The sequence below is a fragment of the Camelina sativa genome, chromosome 17 (assembly GCF_030686135.1).
Source record: "Camelina sativa cultivar CO46 ecotype springtype chromosome 17, ASM3068613v1".
NCBI classification, from domain to species: Eukaryota; Viridiplantae; Streptophyta; class Magnoliopsida; order Brassicales; family Brassicaceae; genus Camelina; species Camelina sativa.
This window is the reverse complement of record NC_141896.1, coordinates 8,157,710-8,178,550: the sequence shown is the minus strand read 5'-3', so window position 1 is coordinate 8,178,550 and position 20,841 is coordinate 8,157,710. Positions and strand designations below refer to the sequence as shown.

The 20,841-nt window shown below is 38.1% G+C and overlaps 1 protein-coding gene and 3 pseudogenes across 9 annotated transcripts; 1 reads left to right on the top strand and 3 right to left on the bottom strand.

Moving 5' to 3' along the window:
* Nucleotides 1–120: 120 nt before the first annotated feature.
* LOC104756238 (DDT domain-containing protein DDR4) lies at nt 121–5,929 on the bottom strand. Of its 6 annotated transcripts, none has more exons than XM_010478792.2 (12): nt 5,081–5,929; nt 4,868–4,978; nt 3,720–3,806; nt 3,591–3,628; nt 3,435–3,516; nt 3,169–3,275; nt 2,929–3,085; nt 2,190–2,282; nt 1,917–2,040; nt 1,757–1,799; nt 1,429–1,632; nt 121–1,347 (listed from the first exon to the last, which is right to left on the bottom strand). In XM_010478792.2, exons 1-12 carry the CDS (start codon nt 5,546–5,548, stop codon nt 564–566), a joined length of 2,298 nt encoding a protein of 765 aa, XP_010477094.2. In that variant the 5' UTR covers nt 5,549–5,929; the 3' UTR covers nt 121–563. The 6 variants fall into 6 exon arrangements, with proteins under 6 accessions (XP_010477094.2, XP_010477095.2, XP_010477096.2 ...); XM_010478793.2 differs by having other exon boundaries at nt 1,441–1,632; nt 5,081–5,909; XM_010478794.2 differs by having other exon boundaries at nt 121–1,341; nt 1,441–1,632; nt 5,081–5,909.
* Nucleotides 5,930–6,828: 899 nt separating this feature from the next.
* Nucleotides 6,829–8,707, bottom strand: LOC104756237 (protein NUCLEAR FUSION DEFECTIVE 4-like; annotated as a pseudogene).
* A 1,381-nt stretch (nt 8,708–10,088) lies between these two features.
* LOC104756235 (zinc finger protein BRUTUS-like At1g18910) lies at nt 10,089–16,023 on the top strand (annotated as a pseudogene). Its single transcript, XR_015586134.1, has 12 exons — nt 10,089–10,590; nt 10,959–11,180; nt 11,253–11,447; nt 11,522–11,877; nt 12,008–12,233; nt 12,362–14,055; nt 14,269–14,490; nt 14,588–14,722; nt 15,002–15,236; nt 15,326–15,385; nt 15,630–15,701; nt 15,782–16,023. The product of XR_015586134.1 is annotated as a zinc finger protein BRUTUS-like At1g18910 (transcript).
* Nucleotides 15,965–19,670, bottom strand: LOC104756236 (pentatricopeptide repeat-containing protein At1g18900 pseudogene; annotated as a pseudogene). Of its 2 annotated transcripts, none has more exons than XR_015586136.1 (2): nt 19,444–19,670; nt 15,965–18,807 (listed from the first exon to the last, which is right to left on the bottom strand). The product of XR_015586136.1 is annotated as a pentatricopeptide repeat-containing protein At1g18900 pseudogene, transcript variant X1 (transcript). The 2 variants fall into 2 exon arrangements; XR_015586137.1 differs by having other exon boundaries at nt 18,953–19,653.
* Nucleotides 19,671–20,841: the final 1,171 nt, after the last annotated feature.

The window sequence follows — 20,841 nt, the reverse complement described above, 5'->3', positions numbered from 1 at the left end:
TATTAACTTTTAGGTGATTTCATGGGCTTTGAAGCTCACAGTAGTTTCACAGCCTTTAAAAAGCTTTATGTACCCATCATAATCTGATAATCACATTCAGCAAGTCTCAAAGCTGCGTCGTTTTACCAAAATCTAAGAGACCTTAAACGTGTTCTTATGGTCAATACAAAAGTTAGAGAAAAGTTACTTGTACACTAATAATATAATTCCATAAAAACATTAAACAGCTCTTAGGAATATCTTCTGGTTTACCCTCTTCATTGTTTCTTTCTTCATGGTAAGAAAAAAATGACTAACCTAATCTACAAATACCTCTTCGGCCTCCACAACAACATTCACCTCTTCAGTTATCAGCCGAATTTGCCTGAAGTACTTAAAACAACAAGAAGGCAGATATGCTTTGAATGAAGAAAAACCCAATGAAGTGTCTCTTACCGTTTTAATTTTTCTCTGCAAGGGTTTTTTTGCCAGGAAATAACTCGTGAAAATCTTTCTTATCATACATACAATGGTGATTGACCAGAGGGAGCTTTAAGACGCAAAGATGAGTCTCCCTGTCTTGCTTATGAAAGGTCTGTCTTATCATCATCCTTCAATACTGTACTTGGACCATCATCAAAACCAGATACAGGGGCAAGCTCGTTTAAGTCGAGGTAACGTCTTTTGCCTACTACACCCTCAACTTCTTCTTGGTCTGTTGTGCCGTTTGATTTGTTAAGTTGATTATTCTCTTTACCATATGCTGTCTCTGCATTGTCATTGACCTCTCTCGGCTCTTCTTCTTCTACTTCTTCTTCACCAGATTTTGTTTCTGGGTCATTTGCATTTTCTTCAGAGTCCTGACTTCCCATCGTGAAATCCCCATTCCCTGTTTCATCAGAATGTTCATCTGGCTCAACCAACCGCTTACGTTTCGCCAATCCTGTTGCTTCTTTGTCTGATTCTGAGAACTCATATTGTTGGTAATCGATTCTTGTGGCTCTTTTACTACGTCTCAGGCCTGGCCGAAAATCATTTGACCTTGATCTCACCTTAGGTTCTCTCCGTGGCATTTTCTTAACCCTCCGGGGTTCATCACTATCTTCTTCGCTTGCACTAAGAGAATCTTCTTCCTCTTCTTCTTCTTCTTCTTCCTCATACTCGGCATTGTCTTCATCCCATTTGTACTCTTCATCTCCCTCAGAACCACTAGAGAGCTTCTTCTGTTTGCGCTTCTTCAGGTATTCTTCATCATAAACTGCTTCCCCATAAATGTCATCGTCACTTTGAAACTCTACCTCATTGTCTGATACAGTTTCAACAAAGTCTGTAGCTGAATACCGTTGGGGCCGTTGTCTGCGCCTGTTACTGCCATGAAATGATACTTGTTAATTCAACCTAAAGTTTTGTAAGTTCTGGAGGGGAAATTTAAGGAGTGAAGAGAAATACACTGCGTCTTGCCTTCTGTCCAGAGATTCATCTCGCTGCTCATCAAAATCATCATAATCAGCAAAATCAGAAGATCTCGCAGATGCTGTATCGTTCACAGGCTCAGTATGGTGGGTTGAACTGGTCGATCTGCCATTCGCAAGAGCGTCCAATCTGGCAGATTCTCTTCTGTGGAGAGGATGTTCTGGTGATGGATGTTTCTTCCTGAGATAGTATCACGAAAAAACAAATAGAATGTAAAAAAAGACAATAGAAAATAGTCACCAAAAACAACGTTAAAGGAAACCAATAGCAGAGATGATTAAATGCTAGGGAGACTCAGACGTACTTTGTTACTTTGATAGCTTCATTTATGGACTTATCATAATCATCTGCAATAAAATATTCAAAATTAGTAAACCTCCTCAGCCCAGAATTGATCAAGATGAATCTTAAAAGCCAAAAAATAAGAAGCACAGCGTGGATTTCCAACAAGATTATAACGTTACCAAAAGTGTATCTAACTGGCTTCCTATCACGGAGAGAACGTCCACCACCAAGACCATCAACAACCAAAAAGTTATCAAGGAGAAGAGCCTGTCTGTGTTGCTTTTTCAACAGTTTTTCTTTCCTCTGACAGTGGGAAAAGATATACCATTATATAAAGATGCCGTTAATAAGAATTATTCAGCCATGAATATGCGCTTGGTAATAGTCTAATAGAGTTCTATTCTACTACCAAGACGGAAAACAGGGGAAAAAAAACTAGAGCAGATTGGAACCTTGTGTTCTTTTTCTATCTCAGGAAGCATATCTTTCGTTAACTTCTTCCCTAGAGAAACTTCAATTCTACTAGTACTTTGAAGAAGTTTTTCCTGCAAAACAAAGAGACACAGCATCTCAATCAGCAGTAAAGACATGGAAAGTTATAACCTATTGTTCATTATATTAATTTAGTCCTTCAGTACGAAAGAAGGTACTAAAGCATTGAGACAGATCCACAATATAAAGTTGTTTGTGTTCACCTTGCTAACCCATATAATCAACTGCAACAAAATTTTCCTAGAAAGGACATCCCTCAAGATTAAGATACTGGACAAGTTAACAAAAACAATACTACTAACTCACTAAATATCCAACTGTGTACCTACATCGAAGTAGACTCGACTTGCATGCACATGAGCCCTTTTCAGCCAATTCTTAGCACTACTAACATTTTAAGTTTATTCACTCACAGTCACCAAAGATTTCAATGATAATTTTCAAGCAATCTACAGGTATGCACCATCCTCTGAAATAACTGATTCTCCACATACATTTTTCTCAACCTATAGAGTATAATCCCCTTTTTGGCATCTGTAAAATTCTATCAGTATAGAAGATAAATATTCAATGCACGGTGGTACTAGCCTGCACGCCGTCTAGCCATCACAATCACATCAGAACCAAGCTACCAGATTCCATAGCAAGAATTAATTACAGACTACCTAGACTGACTTATTGATTGAAAAAGAGACTTACAGAAACGTCTTGGAATTCATCGAAATTAGTGGCAACAGTTTCCCATTGGTATGTTATGTTAGGAAGAATCTTGGAACCCTTTGTTCTGACCTTCAACACTTCTGCTTTCCTTATTTCCCGATATAAGCGGTGACCAATTAAGGGATCATCCTCATACCTTACATAAGAAACAAACAGGTGCTATATCAGAGATATGCAAACAAGGGAGTCCTATTTAGGTCTTTTCACTTTGCTACAGACCAAAAATTAACTCCATGTGAATCACCCCCAACGCGATCTTTGCGGAAAACTGACAGATGAACGCCAGTTTTAAGAGAGTTGTCAATGTAGCTCTTGATATCTTCTTGCTGTACAAATTCACAAAACCGATCCAAACTGTAAGTGATAAAACCATCTTATTTTCAAGTGACAAAACAAGAGCAGCAAGTAATACAGACGTGGTACACCAATGCAAGTACTATTAATTGATATTTAGATAATAGATCGACATACAGTAGCAACAATACCTCAACACGGATATCACATAAAGCTTTCAAAATCACCACACGAATGGCTGGATCAAGATTCTTGTACACTTCAATCTCCCTCCTATAGAGTAAGCCGAGAAACTCAAAATGTGTTACTATATTTACCATGATATTCAGAAAATTATAACAACTCACCCTTGCGAGGCAACAATAGGAAGGTCCCCTTCTGCGACCTAAATGAGTATAAGAAGTTCACGTCAGAACATGATATAATGAAAAATAAGTACTTCATTTATCACGACAAAGAAGTTTAGCAATCACTACCCAATGCCAGCAATCTCTTATTTTTCTGCACAAGACAGTGACCCAGGTATCACGTGTGAGGGCCATTCGAGTTACAGGAGGAATGGCCTGCAAATTGAAAATAAGTAAATGGTATATTGCTCATAGAGAGAAACAGTCAAAGCAATTTTAACATTTCATAGTAGTGAAAAAATCTATTTGATTCCAAATCATGTTTGATTAGCATCCACATAAGCCAAACGAAGTTGCAGCACTTTAGAGTAAAAGGGCAAATAATAACTATGTACACCAAATAAATCATGATATTATGACAATGACCAAGGACTTCAATCAAGGAACTCTACCATGATATTATGACAATGACCAAGGACTTCAATCAAGGAACTCTACCATGATTCAAGAAAGCGATTCAAAGATATTAGTGATCTGAACTGGGTAATACAAGCCTATAAGGTACCTAGAACAGAAGCTAGCCAATAAACATAGATGTTATCTGTTGGTCAATCAGCTACTCAGCCAAAACGATTTGAAAACAACGAGTCCCTTCAATCCGAACTGAGAAAAACTCAGTAAGTTCATGATACAGTTGAACAAATTGGTTGTAGTCTACCCAAACCTCATTACAAAGTGGCTATCAAACAATATTTGCTTTTTCTCTCGGAATCTTTAACTTGAATTACAGTCAAGGATACACCTCTAGCATCCATGAAACACAGTTTCAACGGGAAGCTGATATTTCATCTGAAGTAGAGATAACATTCCACTTTGCAAGAAAATTGCAATACAATGAGATATTGACACATCTTTAACAGGCCCCTTCTATTTCTCACTGGCCACAGCACCCCGGATTACATACAAACATCCAAACTTTTAATAGAATCTTCTCACTCAAAACTAAGGCAAGTTTTCTGTTCTAGAACCATTCAATACCCCAAAAAAGAAGTCTTATCACTAGTTTTCGTAGTAATAAAAGCCAGCACTCGGTTTAGAGCACACAAACAAGTGGTGAAGTAATCAATGAGAAAACCTCAAGTACTACATTGAACTTAACACAGACAGAAACCAAAGGAAACCAACAAGAATTAGGAAACAAATAAAAAAAAAGAGACACGAGTAGTACACTAAAAGAGTAAGAAAGAACACAGCAACGGATGGACCAAAGCACCAACCTTTAGCAGAGGAATATGTATATCACTCAAAGTATCGTTAGGAGAAAGCAAGGCCGTCTCAAACTCCTCGGCTGAGAACTCAGCATTGATCTTCAAAAGCGGTCTAAATACCTTCACCATCCAGAAAAAGAAACAAAAAAAAGGGAGAAATGGTGAGTTTACTCATCGGAAGAAACTAATCAAAGAATTGAAAGAAAAACAGAGAGAGCTCACATGCAAGAAATTGAGCACAGAAGCAAGTTCCCACATAGAACGAAGATTCCACCGCGGCATCTGCGAAGGTTCAGGCGGAGGAACAAGAGAAGTAACGATTTTACCAGAACTCGAACTCCCTCCAGCGACGCATTGCTGCTGACGATTCTCATCATCTCCATCCTCATCATCATCCTCCTCTTGATCTCCATCCGCATCTTCATCTTCCTCTACAACCTCTTCCTTCCGTCGATGCTGCTCTCGTTTATGCTCCTTCTTAGGCTGCTTGAGCTTTCTCTCCGCCGCTTGCAGTTCTTGAAGACGCTGCTGTGCCCTAACAGTACAGGCACGCGAAGGACGCGTTCTCCTAAGCGTGGAAGGCTCCTCCTTTGGAATTGTGACGGTGGTGGTGGTATCCGTAACGGGAGCTGCATCTTCGGGGGGAGAGTGGGGAGATCCGTCAGGGACGATATCGGAAGAGGAACCCATCGAAGAGATTGAAATTAGGGTTTTTTTTTTTTGGTTTTGTTAAATTTGAGATTTTTTAGGGAGAGAGAGAATCAAAACCCTTTTGGCATTGTTGGGGAAATCGAAATCGGAAGAAAAGAGAAGGAAGCTCTCCAAAAAAGCGTCGACTGGGTGTTGAAAACGCTGTCGTTTTTTGGAGGGTTGAGAGACGAAGGAAGAAAGAAAGAAAAAGAGAGAGAGATAGATTGAGAATGGATGGTAAAATAAATGTCAAAATAGGGTCTCTCTCTTCTGAGATTAATTGATCAGAGGCGAGAGAGAGTGAAACACGATGGGAGGAGAAATAGGGAGAAGAGGATGGGGGCTCACAGTTTTTAGTATTAATTAGGGCTCTCGACACTTATTTTATTTATGGCTTTTTTTTTTTTAATAAACACTTTTTACAAATATCAAAATAATTAAGACTATTGTTTTAAAATAACTATCTATTTATTTAAAAAATTTATCATAATTTGCAAAAAATAAATTAAAATAATTTGATTTGGGAAATATAACTATGAATAACATGGACAATTGAAGTAACTCAGTAAAACTAGAACAGGATTAGATCTCTAAATAGCAAAGGTTGATCATTTATGATCTTCTCAATAGGTCCAATGAGTTAAAAAAAAGATCTCACATTGGTTCTTTTACATTATTTAATACTTCATTTATGTCACACAACACCTATATTCCAAGAACTAAGGTGGGTGTATTCAATCTAATATTCAAAGTGATTTTAGTTTTCATTGAGATTTTAAATAATTTTGATGATTTTAGGAAAGTTGATATGATTTGTTGTAAAATTCTTTAAAATCCCACCTAAAACTATGAGATTTGGATTTCTATATTTTTAACTAAAGAAATCATCTCAAATCCTCCAGAATCTCAAAAAATTATTAAAATTCAAGTCTATAAACTGTTTTGAATAACAGTGGATTTTAAGATAGATTTTTAAATCATTAATTCAATAATAGTGAATTTCAAGTGACTTTTTAAAATTCATGATTGAATAACATTGGATTTCATAAGACTTTTTAAAATCAATGATTGGATAACATAAGATTTATGAATTTTACACAAATCACTTAAAATGTCAAGTTGAATACATCCCCTAAATTACAAACATATGAAAAGAATATAGACACACTAATGTTACTTACAAGTTACAATACAAACTTCTCCAATAAAACAAAGAACCTCACACTCACACATATATATATACGTACTTGTATTTTTACACACCGTATATATAGGTAAGTAGCTTACTTACAATACAAATGTAACCAACATTTATGAACCTATATAGTATACAGTATACAGTATTTTTTTATTTTGTGTGTGCACCATACAGTATATAGTATAATATTCACAAGTCACACCTCTTATTGACGATGGAACTTCTTCTCGAAGATCTGTTGATATATCGTCTTTGTGCGAAAAACCAACACACATGAGACAAGAAATCCAAGGAAAGCCACCGACGCAATGATCACGAATGACAATCGGAAACAACGAGGACCGTAACACGTGTTACCTTCTCCCGTAATGGTATGATCATAGATATACCCAATCAATCTTACAGAGAAGATATATGAACCCATAGGACTAGCAATCGAAATGGTGTTGTAGATTGTGCCCATGTGCTTAACCCCGAATAGTTCTGACGTTATTGTTGGCATTAACGACCATTGTGAGCCATAACAAATGCCTACGATAATCGAACCGGGGTAAAGATTTCCTCGAAAACCAGAGGCTATGATTAGGTGACCTATGGTCATAGTTCCAAGAGTTGTAGCCATTAGCAACGGACGTGGCCATCCTTTTCTGTGTAGCAATAGATCCGAGACATAACCGCCTCCAAACCGACCAATAAAGTTCCATATACTCCATAAAGCCAACAATGAGCTTATCTCGATGCTAGAGTACCTAAGAGACTCACCTATTTGTCTGATGTTGTTTATCGTCGAAATCCCCGATCCCATTCCACATACCATTGCAAGGAACAACAACCAGAAGTCTACATTACGCATAGCTTGCAAAAGATTCAAGCTTTTGTCTTCATTTAGCAGTAAGACCTCCTCAGAGATCGTCGTTGCTTCCAGATTGTCCACCAGAGGAGAATACACAGGTGATAATGGTTTCTCAATACTGTCTTGGTGTGCTCTTATCGCGATTAGTAGAGGCGAGGCAAGCACAACGAGTAGAATTGCAAACGTGACGGCATTAGCCCATGATGGTAAACTTAAAGTGCTCTTCAGGATAATAAGATCATAAGGTAAGCTGCAATGATAAGTGACAAAGTTGATAAACCATCTAAATGCTTCTTCTCATCGACCGTGCTTGTGTCATATATCCTAAGAGGCATCACCAAGACAGAGAGAAGTGAAGGTACTATCGCAAGTAGAAGAATGAAAGTCTTTGGATCTCCAGGGCATATTGTTTCATACAACTGAATTAACATTGCTCCACTTAGACCAACAAAACCCTACAAAGTACGAGGACAAGGCATAAGCTTTCCAATTTCTACCGAACTATATCTCCCCTGTTTTGTGAGGTTCAATACAACTAATATATCAATCTTGAACCAAAGAACTAGAGCATTAAAGGTTGAGCCTTGTTACCTTCATGATGCCAACGGCAGTGCCACCATAATCAGCGAAGTTCTCTAAAGAGCTCACAACATTGGCCGTGTTAAGAAACGTCAAAGACTGAGCACCTATGAACATAAAAAGACACATAACCGGAACCGGAGGCCGCAAAATCAAACCGGTAACAGAAGCCCACATTAAGAAATAACCGGTGAAGTTCAAAACCGCTCCGATCAAAATAACCACCCACGCTCCTCCTCTTCCTCGGCCTTCACTACGACGGCGATTTAAGGTGGCTGCGGTGTATACAAGTCCTGCTAAAACTCCGACGTTACCACCAATGTCTTTGAAAACAGAGACCGTATCAAGGGTTGACTGGTCGTAAGATTGAGTTGACTTTAAGGTCGAGGAGTAGATTCCGAAGGTGTATGAACCTCCTAAGGTGCACTGGATCCATATACTCGCCGTCATCGCCATCCATTTCGTTCTCAGTATCTCCGTCGACATCTTCCACCGGAGAATATATAAAGATTAATAAAAGTTTTTTTAAACTTTTCAGGCTCTTGGCGCAAACGACATGCACACGAAGTTGAGGATTTTATTTTGTTTTTAAAATCCATTATTGGGCCTTTGGTAATTATTTTTTAAGTAGGCCCATTTAAGTGGGCGTGACAGAGACAGTTAAGGCACGCTACAGCCACATGACGGCACGTGTGGAGAAGCAAGACGGAACGGGGAAATCAACGGTCTTTAACTAACGGAGTAACCAAAAGATGCTGACTCACCCCCTCTTCTCTCAGCCAATCAAAATCTTCCATCTAATATTTCATTTAAAAAATAAATAAAAATTAAATTAAAAAGCAACCCAAATTAAGGAAACAAATTCTGTATACTTTTAATTAAGGAAAGTTAAATATTTGGTTTGGTTTAGATTTTTAAACTAGAGTAAAATTATATGTCGGTTTGGGTTTACAAATGAAGTGGTTAGGGTTTAGATTTTACAATTAAAACGAAATTATATGTCGGTTTGGGTTTACAAATGAGGTGGTTAGGGTTTAGATTTTACAATTAGAACGAAATTATATGTCGGTTTGGGTTCATAAATGAGATGGTTAGGGTTTAGATTTTACAAGTAGAACAAAATTATATGTCGGTTTGGGTTCACAAATGAGATGTTAGGGTTTAGATTTCACAATTAGAACGAAATTATATGTCGGTTTGGGTTCACAAATGAGATGGTTAGGGTTTAGATTTTACAAGTAGAACGAAATTATATGTCGGTTTGGATTCACAAATGAGATGGTTAGGGTTTAGATTTCATATATATCAGTTTGGGTTTATTAAAAAGCGGTTTAATTTTTTAATTTTATAATAATGTATACAGATTTTATTTCCTTATTTTATAAGAGGGTGAATGGAGAGGTTCACCCCTAGAGATGAACCCAAGTATTATTCTATTTTTTGGTCACGTCAATTATTTTATTTAACTGTTGATTTAAATAAACTCCAATTATTTAACTTTCAAGTTCATGTCTGAATCTGTAAGTGTATATAATAACTAATGGTGGTAGATAAAATAACATTTAAACAAAAACAAAACATATGATGTTTGACCAAATGAATTTGAATATCTTTCCCGATTAAAATTGAAAATATATATATCAAAAATAAATTAATGTGTATCAGTATATGCCGTCGAAGACAAATTTAAGATTGGAATATTAATGTTTTAAGAAGTAAGAACAAAACTATTAAATTCTTTGTCGGCAAATAAAAATAATTTAATACTAAAATTTAGAAATGAAAAAATAATAAAAGTGAAGGAAAAAAAAAAGGAAGAGAAATTGGCGGATCACATGGGGACAAGTAAAAAAATAAAATAGTCCCGCCAATGTATGATAAAAGCCTGCTTGGTTGTTACGTATTAGAACGTCTCAATCAATCATCACTTGTAATATAGTAATAAAAACCTCTAAACCCCTAAAAAACTAATTAACAAATCCTCAATCTACACAGCAGAGAGAGAGAGAGCTTGACGAGGAGGACGACGACGATGATCGACCCTTTAAATTACATTCTCTTCTCGTCAACGCGTTTCCTTCTTCTTTTCTCCTTCTTCTTTTTTTTCTCTCGACCTGTTCATGGTGGATGGGAGTCGGAGATCCTTTTCCACTTCCGCCGGACAAGTACCGTCGGGAGGTTGATATACCGCCGGATATTGCGTCCACTTCGGCGGTGATTAATGCTCGTTTGTCCGATGCTCCGATTCTTCTGTTTGTTTACTTCCACAAGGCTTTCCGTGCAGAGTTAGCGGAGCTCCATTGTCTGGCCGGTGGTCCGGTCCGGTCCGGTTCCGATCTGGCGGTGGAGCTCCGTTCTAAGTTTGAGTTTCTGAAGCTTGTTTATAAGTATCACTCCGCAGCTGAAGATGAGGTTAGATCTAGTCTTAGCCCTAAAGTCACAATTTATTTGTTCTAATCGTACGTTTTAGTAAAACATTGGATGCTCTAGGGAATAATAAAATTAAACAGTTCATCTTTTGAGAAATTTAGCAAAACTATACTAATGATTCATATTAGGACACACTAAGCTATCACCTTTGCTGTTTTGGAATAGTGGTTTTACTAGATTCTTGTTTTGTCTTTTTAAGTCAGAATTATTAGCAAAACGAAAAAAAAAATTTAAACCATCTTACAGCTAAAAAGTCAACGAGTGAGTGAACAGAGAGTTTTTGCATGATCAAAGACTTGAATGGTTCCGATTTCATCACAGTTATGTAATTTTTGTTTACTCTCTGGCAGGTTATCTTTTCAGCACTAGACACACGTGTGAAGAACATTGTTTTTAATTACTCGCTTGAACATGATGCCACAGAGGATCTTTTCACTTCTATTTTTCACTGGCTAAATGTTCTTGAAGAAGAAAGAGGAGACAGTACTTCCGATGTGCTTCGCGAAGTTGTATTATGCATTGGCACCATTCAATCATCCATATGCCAACATATGCTTAAAGAAGAGCGTCAGGTATATCGTAATAGCTTTCTCTGTTACCTATATCATATTGTGGTGCCTGAGCAGCCATACTCTGTAATGCAGGTGTTTCCTTTGTTGATTGAGAACTTCTCCTTTGAAGAACAGGCATCACTAGTGTGGCAATTCATTTGTAGTGTTCCGGTGATGGTTCTGGAAGAAGTTTTCCCATGGATGACGTCTTTACTCTCTCCCAAGGAGAAATCTGAAGTTGTGAATTGCATGAAAGAAATTGTCCCGAAGGAGGTCTCCTTGCAACTGGTATATATTCTGTACTGAGATGTGTGTGACTCTATTTTTGCAACTGTACTAACAGAATTAAACGATTTCTGAAGGTTATAAACTCTTGGCTGATTGATGATGATAGTCAATCTTCTTTGGTGGATCTTACAAAGATCATGAAAGGAGTGCAATCTGTAGAAGTGTCTGAAAATATGAATAACTTAGCTCACACAAGTTCATCAAGTGGGATGTTTCAACGTTTCTGGCAGTGGAGTAAAATGTCCTTTTCTAGTCCAAACACAGGAAACACTCTGATTCATGGTGTTCAGCTTTGGCATAATGCAATTAGAAGAGATTTGGTAGACATTCAAAAAGGATTAAGCTACTTGAAATTTCCAAGCCTTTCGTTGGATCTCAATGTGCTAGTGGTTCGGCTAAACTTCCTTGCTGATGTCCTTATCTTTTATGGGTAATAATAATTTGGGGAACTTGTTTTTTTCTATTTTATATGACATGGTGTGTATAGTTTCTTGGACCTTGTTTCGTTTCCTTTTTTTCTGCTCTTTTCTCTGAGAAACTGGTGACACACTTCATTGCAGCAATGCATTTAAGAAGTTCTTTTACCCAGTGTTTCAAGATATGGTGGATCAACAACACTCTTCCACTTCCAAACAATTCACCATTGATGGTCATGTGGAAAACTTCAAGAAGTCTCTAAACCTTGAAACTACAAAAGGGAGTGACAATTTTGTGATAACGCTTTAGGAGAAACTGGAATCCCTTATATTGACAGTAGCTAAACAGTTCTCTTTAGAGGAAACAGAGGTTAACTGTTTCATATTTTTATCAAACTTTGATATTTGGTTATCATTAATCTCTTTGTTTAGCTTTAGCTTCCTATTGCCTTGTTTGTCTCCATATGATATCCAAAGTATTCACTCATTGCTCCTCAGGTATTCCCTATTATCAGCAAGAACTGCAACATTGAAATGCAGAGGCAGCTCCTATACAGAAGCCTACACGTCCTGCCTCTGGGATTGCTGAAATGTGTCATAATGTGGTTTTCTGCTCAGTTGCCAGAAGATGACTGTCAGTCAATCATTCACTTCTTAAGTTCTGAAGATCCTTTTCCCAATAAACCTTTTGCGCAGCTCTTGTTGCAATGGTTTCGTTTCGGTTATTCAGGCAAAACACCAGTTGAAAGTTTCTGGAATGAGTTATCCTTTATGTTCAAACCGAGATGTTCATCTGAAGAGGAACACAATGAAGAAGCTTCTGGATCTTTCGGCCAGCAATCACAGCACCAACTATGCAAAGGATCCGATCCTTATTTGCTTAAAAACAAGTCTTCATTCTGTTTCCAGTCAATGGATCCACCTGCTGGTTACATGAATGAGACACCTTACTCAAGTGCAATGAATCAGCAAGTACTTATCCAAGGAAAGCTCAAGCCTCTTCAACATCTTCCTGACATTTTTGGCGACAAGAATATTGGCGAGCAGTTAACTATGATGGACTTGAAACCTATCGATCTGATTTTCTTATTTCACAAGGCAATGAAGAAGGATCTAGACTATCTTGTATGTGGCTCAGCTCGACTGGCAACAGACAGCAGTTTCCTTGGGGAGTTTCATCAGCGGTTTCATCTTATAAAGTTCTTGTATCAGATACATTCAGATGCAGAGGATGAGATTGCATTCCCAGCCTTGGAGGCCAAGGGTAAACTACAAAACATTAGTCAGTCATACAGTATTGATCACGAACTAGAAGTTGAACACCTCAATAAAGTATCATTCCTTTTGAATGAGATGGCAGAATTGAAAATGGTTGTACTGGAACGTGGGAATGTCAAGTATGAGAAGTTGTGTATGAGCCTCCAGGATATATGCAAGTCCATTCATAAGCTATTGTCTGAGCATCTCCACCGTGAAGAAACTGAGCTTTGGTGTCTATTCAGAAGCTGTTTCACTATTGAAGAGCAAGAAAAGATCATAGCATGCATGCTTGGAAGAATAAGTGGAGAAATATTGCAAGATATGATTCCCTGGTTAATGGAATCTTTGATCCCTGATGAACAACATGCTGTGATGTCCTTGTGGCGTCAAGCAACAAGGAAGACTATGTTTGGTGAATGGCTAACGGAATGGTATAGTTGTAATGTTACAGGAGAAGAAACTGGGGTAATAAATAAGAGCCCATCTGAGGATTCAGATCCTCTAGAAGTTGTCTGGAACTATCTCTTTGAAGGAGCGGCTGATGAGGATAGGAGCATTTGCAACAAACCTCGGGAATTTGTAGAGACAGATTCAAAGGGTATCATGAATAAGCCACTTGGAAAGGTTGCTCCCATCAACAAGGTAGAATTTGGCAACAAAGAGAAGAATCATAGAGAAATCTCAGAAAGTAAAAAGGTGTGTTTAGGTGCTGACCAAACGAAGTACAGAGAACAAACTGAAAGCAACTGTGAGTTCAGAAACTCTGCTCAAGCTTTCCAAATGTCTCAGAAATCTTCTGGTCAAGACAGTAAATATGAGTGCCTATTATCAATGAGTCAAGAGGATGTGGAGGCTACAATTAGAAGAATATCTCGTGACTCTTCCTTGGATCCTCAGAAGAAATCATATATCATCCAGAACTTGTTAATGAGGTAAGCTTTGCAATCCCAAATTTTTTTGTAAGAGAAAATATTTTTGTATCTTATAGTATGTCCAAAGTAGACATATGTATGAGTATGTGTTTAGAAAAAGAAGAAGAAAACTCTCTATAATAACTCTTGGTTGAGTAAATTATGCAATCATTTTTAAATAACCCATTTCTATGTTCTTTATTGTGACTTACACTAGGTTCTGTACTTTTTCAGTCGTTGGATTGCCACACAGCGGATTTATAATCTTGAACCATCCATTCTCGCAAGCAATAGGGAAGCAGTTCCTGGTCAGCATCCATCTTATCGAGATTCTCACAAACTGATTCTTGGTTGCAAACACTACAAAAGGAATTGCAAGCTTCTTGCTCCTTGTTGCAACCAGCTCCTCACCTGTATACGATGCCATGATGAAGAGGTTGATCACTTATTGGATAGGTATGTTGCTTCTATTTCCATGTACCAAACATCAGTAATCTTGTTGCACCTTCATTTGTCTTTAATTTTCTTAAATATACTTGTGTGCACTGTGCAGGAAACAAATTACAAAGATGATGTGCATGAAGTGCCTGATAATTCAGCCAGTAGGTGCGAGTTGCTCAAATACTTCATGTAATTCGTCAATGGGGAAATATTACTGCAAAATCTGCAAGCTGTTTGACGATGATAGGTAAAGCTTCTACTGCTTAATTTGGTGCAGTGTAAGTTAAAATTGCATTGTGATGATTTTATATAGGATGTGGATGTTGTAGATATATAGCTTCGAATATGAAATGCTGAATCTGGAGGACTAGTGTTGATAAATGACAGTTAACTCCTTCTTGCTAAAGTCTTGTCTGGTTCCAAAAGGTCCCAACCTCAGTAGAAATCATATCTAAATGCAATTTGTTTCTGATAGACTTGATAACATGGTTAATAGTTTCTGACGAATTAAAGGTTTACTTGGCAGGGAAATCTATCATTGTCCCTACTGCAATCTCTGCAGGCTAGGAAAAGGACTAAGCATTGACTACTTCCATTGCATGAAATGCAATGCTTGTATGTCTCGAACCTTAGTAGAACATGTATGCAGAGAAAAGTGCTTAGAAGATAACTGTCCGATTTGCCATGAATACATATTTACCTCAAATTCTCCCGTAAAGGCTCTTCCATGCGGGCACGTGATGCATTCGACCTGCTTTCAGGTCCTTAACTCATCTGTCAATATGTTATATGGCAATTATGAAAAACCTGAAACATATTACTTAGGAAAGTGTGTTGTTTCTGGTTGTAGGAGTACACATGTTCGCATTACACATGCCCTATCTGCAGCAAATCACTAGGGGATATGCAGGTTAGATACACCAATATTCTGTTTCTCTCGTTGAACAATTACTAAAAATAGTCGCATAAAAGATAGCCAATGGCATCAAATGCTCCTGAAAAGAAAAAAACTCAAAACATAGTGTTTCTCCACCAACAAGAAAAGTGACACCATAGTGTGCTCTTAGTTCTTCTCTAGCCTTTTATAGTGACAAATGACAATTCCCCAGCATTATTAAGGCGATTCACACTAATCAAGGAATCATTACACACAGGTTTACTTTAGAATGTTAGACGCACTGCTCGCAGAACAGAAGATGCCAGATGAATACTTAAACCAAACACAGGTTCATCTCTCTCTCACACTCATACATATGCAAAATATCAGTTCCATTTTTAACTTAAGCATATGGAAAACTGGGTGCAGGTAATACTATGTAACGATTGTGGGAGAAAAGGAAATGCTCCTTACCATTGGCTCTATCACAAGTGCTCTTCTTGTGCCTCCTACAACACCAGACTTTTCTAGTTCCTTCTTCAATTTTCCTTCTTTTTCTCTTGTAAATCTACAAGTCTATAACAATTTTCTCTTCTTTTTGAAAGCATTTGATTTTGTATGGAAAAAAATATTCTGACATATTATTAAATCTAGATGATTGTTTACCACAATTGATTCCAAGTCATCTCAGATTATTGCGAGGAAGATACAACTGAATAGCAGAGGACAAAAGAATGGAGAGAAACTCCATGTCTAGCTCTAAGCCTCTAACCTTAACTTATGACTTACAAACTAAACAATTCATAAGATGCAATCGACCAAAAGAAAAAAAAAAAAAAAAAAAAAAAAGCCTAAATGTGATACAAAAAACTCACAGCAAATGCATCCTCTCAACATGAGACTGAAGCAGCCATTTGTTGAGAGACTCTCCACACCCAACGAAACAACCTGAGTTTCCACTCTCCGTGAAAAAAGGTGAACCAAAGATGTTGAGGAGCTCTTCAACTGCTTGTCTCACCATCGAGGTACCGGTGACTCTACTACGTCTTCCCCAACCAGTTACTATATCAATCCGGGAAGGGCAAGTTCCAGAGACTAAGATCTGCTTACGGAACCAAGCAAGCGTCCTAGACAGTGCAGTGACTGCAGTTCCCTCTGACATTACATGGAGATTGATAAGCCAGTAGCTGCAGCTTTTCTCTCTTAATGCATCAGGAAACACATTCTTTTGTGCAGCAACTTCCCAAACAGATCCCGCCTCTTCTTTTTGCCCGGATTTGTGTAGAAAGTCAACCACCGCGTCCACAAGTCCTCGCTTGCTCTCTCTGTCCTCGCTGTGCATCAGATTCAGGAAGTTGTTCGCATGGTTGCGCACGTTTTGGCCATCCGGACCTGCAGCTGGCATTTTGAGGAGAAACATGTGTGCCGGATGACCCGTGTTTGCCATCAGCTGGCCACAGAAACCCATGTCGAGTTTTGACCGACCATCTGTGCAAGAACTCAAGAGTAACGTGTATGTCTGCAAAGATGGGCGTAGACCAAGCCCCAGCATGTTTTGTAATAACTCATAAGCTTCAGCTATCTTGTTAACCCTAAGGAAAGTACTAAGAAGGGAATTGCATGTAGGAACATTAGGTAGCAGACCAGCATGAAGCATTGCCTGATACCATTGCCATGCCTTTTCCACATTACCAGCTTTTCCCCACAAATCCACCAAAAGACCATAAACTGGCTCATCCGGAATCCAGTTCTTCTGCTGCATCTCGGTGAAAACAGCCTCTGCTTCCTCGAGATATCCACAGTGTCCAAGCACCTCCATCACAATGCTATAAGTCACTTTGTCAGGCTCAAATCCAGCATTTTGCATGTCACGGTAAAGTTTCAACGCGCTCTGATAGTTTCTCGCTTTGGCATGCAAGTCTATCATGATGTTATATGTGACCAAGTTAGGGGTACAACCCTGATCAACCATCTCACAAAAGAGCCTGTGTGCAGCGGGTAAATGTCCAGCTTTTCCAAGACAATTGATTATGACACTGTAAGTGAAAGTATCAGGAGAAAGACCTCCTGCTTGCATTCTCTGGTACATATCCATGGCAACGTCGAGAAATCCAGCTTTAGCATGAATGTCTATCAGCGTACAGTAAGTTACCCGGTCAGGTTTGCATCCAGCCTCTTGCATTTGATTGAACACATTCATAGCTTCGTTCAGGTAATTGGCGCGGCCATAACTGTGGATAAGTCGGTTATATGTAACTGTGTTTGGCTGACATCCATCTCTGACCATCTCATCGAGGAGCTTGTTTATGGCACCAAATTGCTTAGCACGACCAAGATTACCCACCATAGTGGTATAAGTATGCCCATCATGCTTAAACCCAGGTTGCCTTTTTAACCAGTAGAAGAAACCAAGAGCATTTCCGTAGTCATTCATCTGCTTAAGAACTTGGTTTGCTTGGTATGCATCTATCCTCATATCGAGATTTTGAAGGGCCTCTTCAGCAGCAGGACCCCACCTGAATCTTCTCAAAACACTGGAAACATTTTCCACAATGTACCCGGAGTTACAATACTGCCTTGATGTCAGAGCAGTCCCTGGAGGCACTTTCACCATTTCCATTGAAGAATTACTGAAACCATTTGGGACAAACCTGTTTGCATCAATACTGGGTCTCTGCAGCACGCTTGTTCTCTTGCCATACGTGTTATTTGTTGTGGGTAACGACTTCCCTGCCCCAGAATTTGAAACTTGTTTGAATCCTTTAACAAATCCAGGTCTTTCAGCTTCCTTAGCCCCTCGGACGTTGCTACTAGAATTTCTAATTTTACCCACTGATGACTCTTTAGCAGCTGATCTAGGGTAAACTTTGGCAAAGTGCTCTCTTCTTATAGCTTTCACATTCGACGACTTAACACTTGAAAGAGGCCGAGTTGGATCAACCATACAGCTTTTCGAGAAACCAAATACTTCACCTCCTCCATCAGTGGAAGGAATCTTACAATTCGCTAAATCTGACAAAAAGTTTACCGCAACAACACCAGCCTTGAAAATCTGATCCCCTATAGGTTCTGAAGAAGCTTCACCTTCCTCCTTTCCAACGATGGTTGATGCATAACTAACGGAATGTGATTTAAGAGGCAAAGCAGGGGAAGAAGAAACATGCTGAGGCAACAGAGATGGCCGACCCAAAACATCAACCTTCTTTGGAACCACCGGTTTAGTTACCTCTCCTCCTGGTAATATACATCCCACTACTGAAGGCTTAGGGAGAATACCAGGTGGTCGTTTTTCAGTAAGTGCAGCATCGTTCCTAAGTTGCTGACGTCTCGAGACACAAGTTTCATCGTCCGTGTATGCACACGAATTCCCATCAGCTACTGGTCTCGATCCATTAAGAAAAAAGGATCTTGCTGTACTCGAAAGGTTACTAATGTGCTTTGCGCGTATCATTTCTCTGCAATGAAAACAAAAGCAAATAAAAACCACAGATTCAGATCAACTCACAGGACATGATTGATTATCAAGAATTACTACAACAAAGACGGTTCCCAAGCATACAACAAATCCATGAATTGTAGAAGAACGCATTAGAAACATACCCAATTTAGCTCTTTCTCCAAACTTTGTACATTACTACAACAACTAGCTTCTTCCCAACAACTTAAAGATCTCCAACTTTATTGTATACTCACAAGTGAACCATAACACACTTCGAAATGAGTAACTTCCCAAGAAAAAATTACAGAAAACTCTATACTTCCCCTGCATCCCCCAGTTAGAGAACATCCAATTCTAACCAAATGCCCAAATTACATCACAAAAAGACTCTCGTTTCGACATATGATTCACATTAGAATCCCACTAACGCTCAAAAGTTTTACAATTTTTCAAAGTTGAGCTAAAAATGTCGAGCAAACACGTTAAACCCAGTAAACATAACAAAAACAGAAAACCCCATCGCCCATCGGAGAGAAATCTCAAAAACAAACGAATCCCATAAATCATCTTTAAGTAGAGATCCCGTCGAAGCTGAGATTTTTTGAACCAATTGAATCATAAGTAAGCAAGATCAACAGAATACAAAAGTCACCTGAACAAGCGGTGGCGTTGACTTGTGTTTAGGTTTTATGGTTTCAAGATTTCGTCAGGTGGAAATTGAAAATAAATAGAGGCGCCAACGAGTTCGTCTTCTTGCTCACGTTGCCGTCGGAGTTGAGAGAAGAAGGCTTTCTTCTACTCTCCAAGCATATTGGTCACACCACACGGAGGCTGCTGCCAAATTCTAAAGGTCTCAACTTTTTTTTTTTTTTTTTGCTCTCTCTTTTTATATTTTTACTTACATTTCTGTTACCTAAAGTTTCAAATATACCCCTCTTCTTCTATTTGTTTTCAAATAGCACACTGTACTTTTATTTTTTATAACAACTCCCCTTCATTCTTTTATAAGTTTTTTAATTTTCCTTTTCAAAGTTAACCAAATACAATGATTCAGTGAACATTTTGTTGTTCGAAGATATTAGTGTCAAATCTTTTACTTTAAAAAATATTATATAAACATGAGAGTTATAGAAGAATCTATGGGTTTAGCTAAAAATGGCTGGAGAAGTTGAGCTTCTTTTTGTAATTATAATCTTTTACCACTTCCCCCCTTTGGCTATTTCTTATTTGCAACGTAGAAGCCTTGCCTTCCTCAAGTTTCGTATGTCTTCGTTTTAACACGTGGCGTTTGCTTTTCATGTCTTGCCCGTGACTGCCCCTGTTACTTTAGCGGTCAGAGAAATTTTTGTTTTCAGCTGTAATTTGACTATTTAAGATTTGGGAGAGATTCTTGGTGGGGAAGTTGAAAAAATAATTAAGAAAAAAAAACTATTAAAATTATATAGAGATAGCAATTGTGAAATTATTTTGTAGATTTTGCTAATCCATCCTATTCTGCAAAGTCCCCATATCCATATAAGCCCGTTATGTTAGAAGCCCACTTAACCTGTAACTAAAAAAACTGCATAAAGTATTGAGTTATTATTTCCCAAAAAAGTCAAGAAAAAGGGTAACTTGAAAAGACCGTTGCAGCATAAACCACGATTAAAAGAACAAAAATTTGACTATAACAATTTGTGGTATAATTGAACTTTCTGTATAGTATATAACAAACTATGTCAACTAATATACATCTAATTAGTTTACATAACCATAAATTTGGGGCTATAAATAAGTTGTATGCAAAAAAAGTGATTGAACTTAAAGTAAATCGAAACGTTGGCGTAACAACATAAATTACACATGCAATCACATGCATTATAGTTGGAACCCGTCATGATCTCAATGCCCAAACATAATCATTCTCTTCAACAGAAAAAAAAATATACACTTTATCCCAATATTTTCGTCACTTTTCCTGTTTTAAATCTTTAAGATATGCCAGCTTTAAAGTTGCCGACGATAAAAGCATTTCTTAATTCTTCGGAAGATTTATTAACGAGTTAAAAAA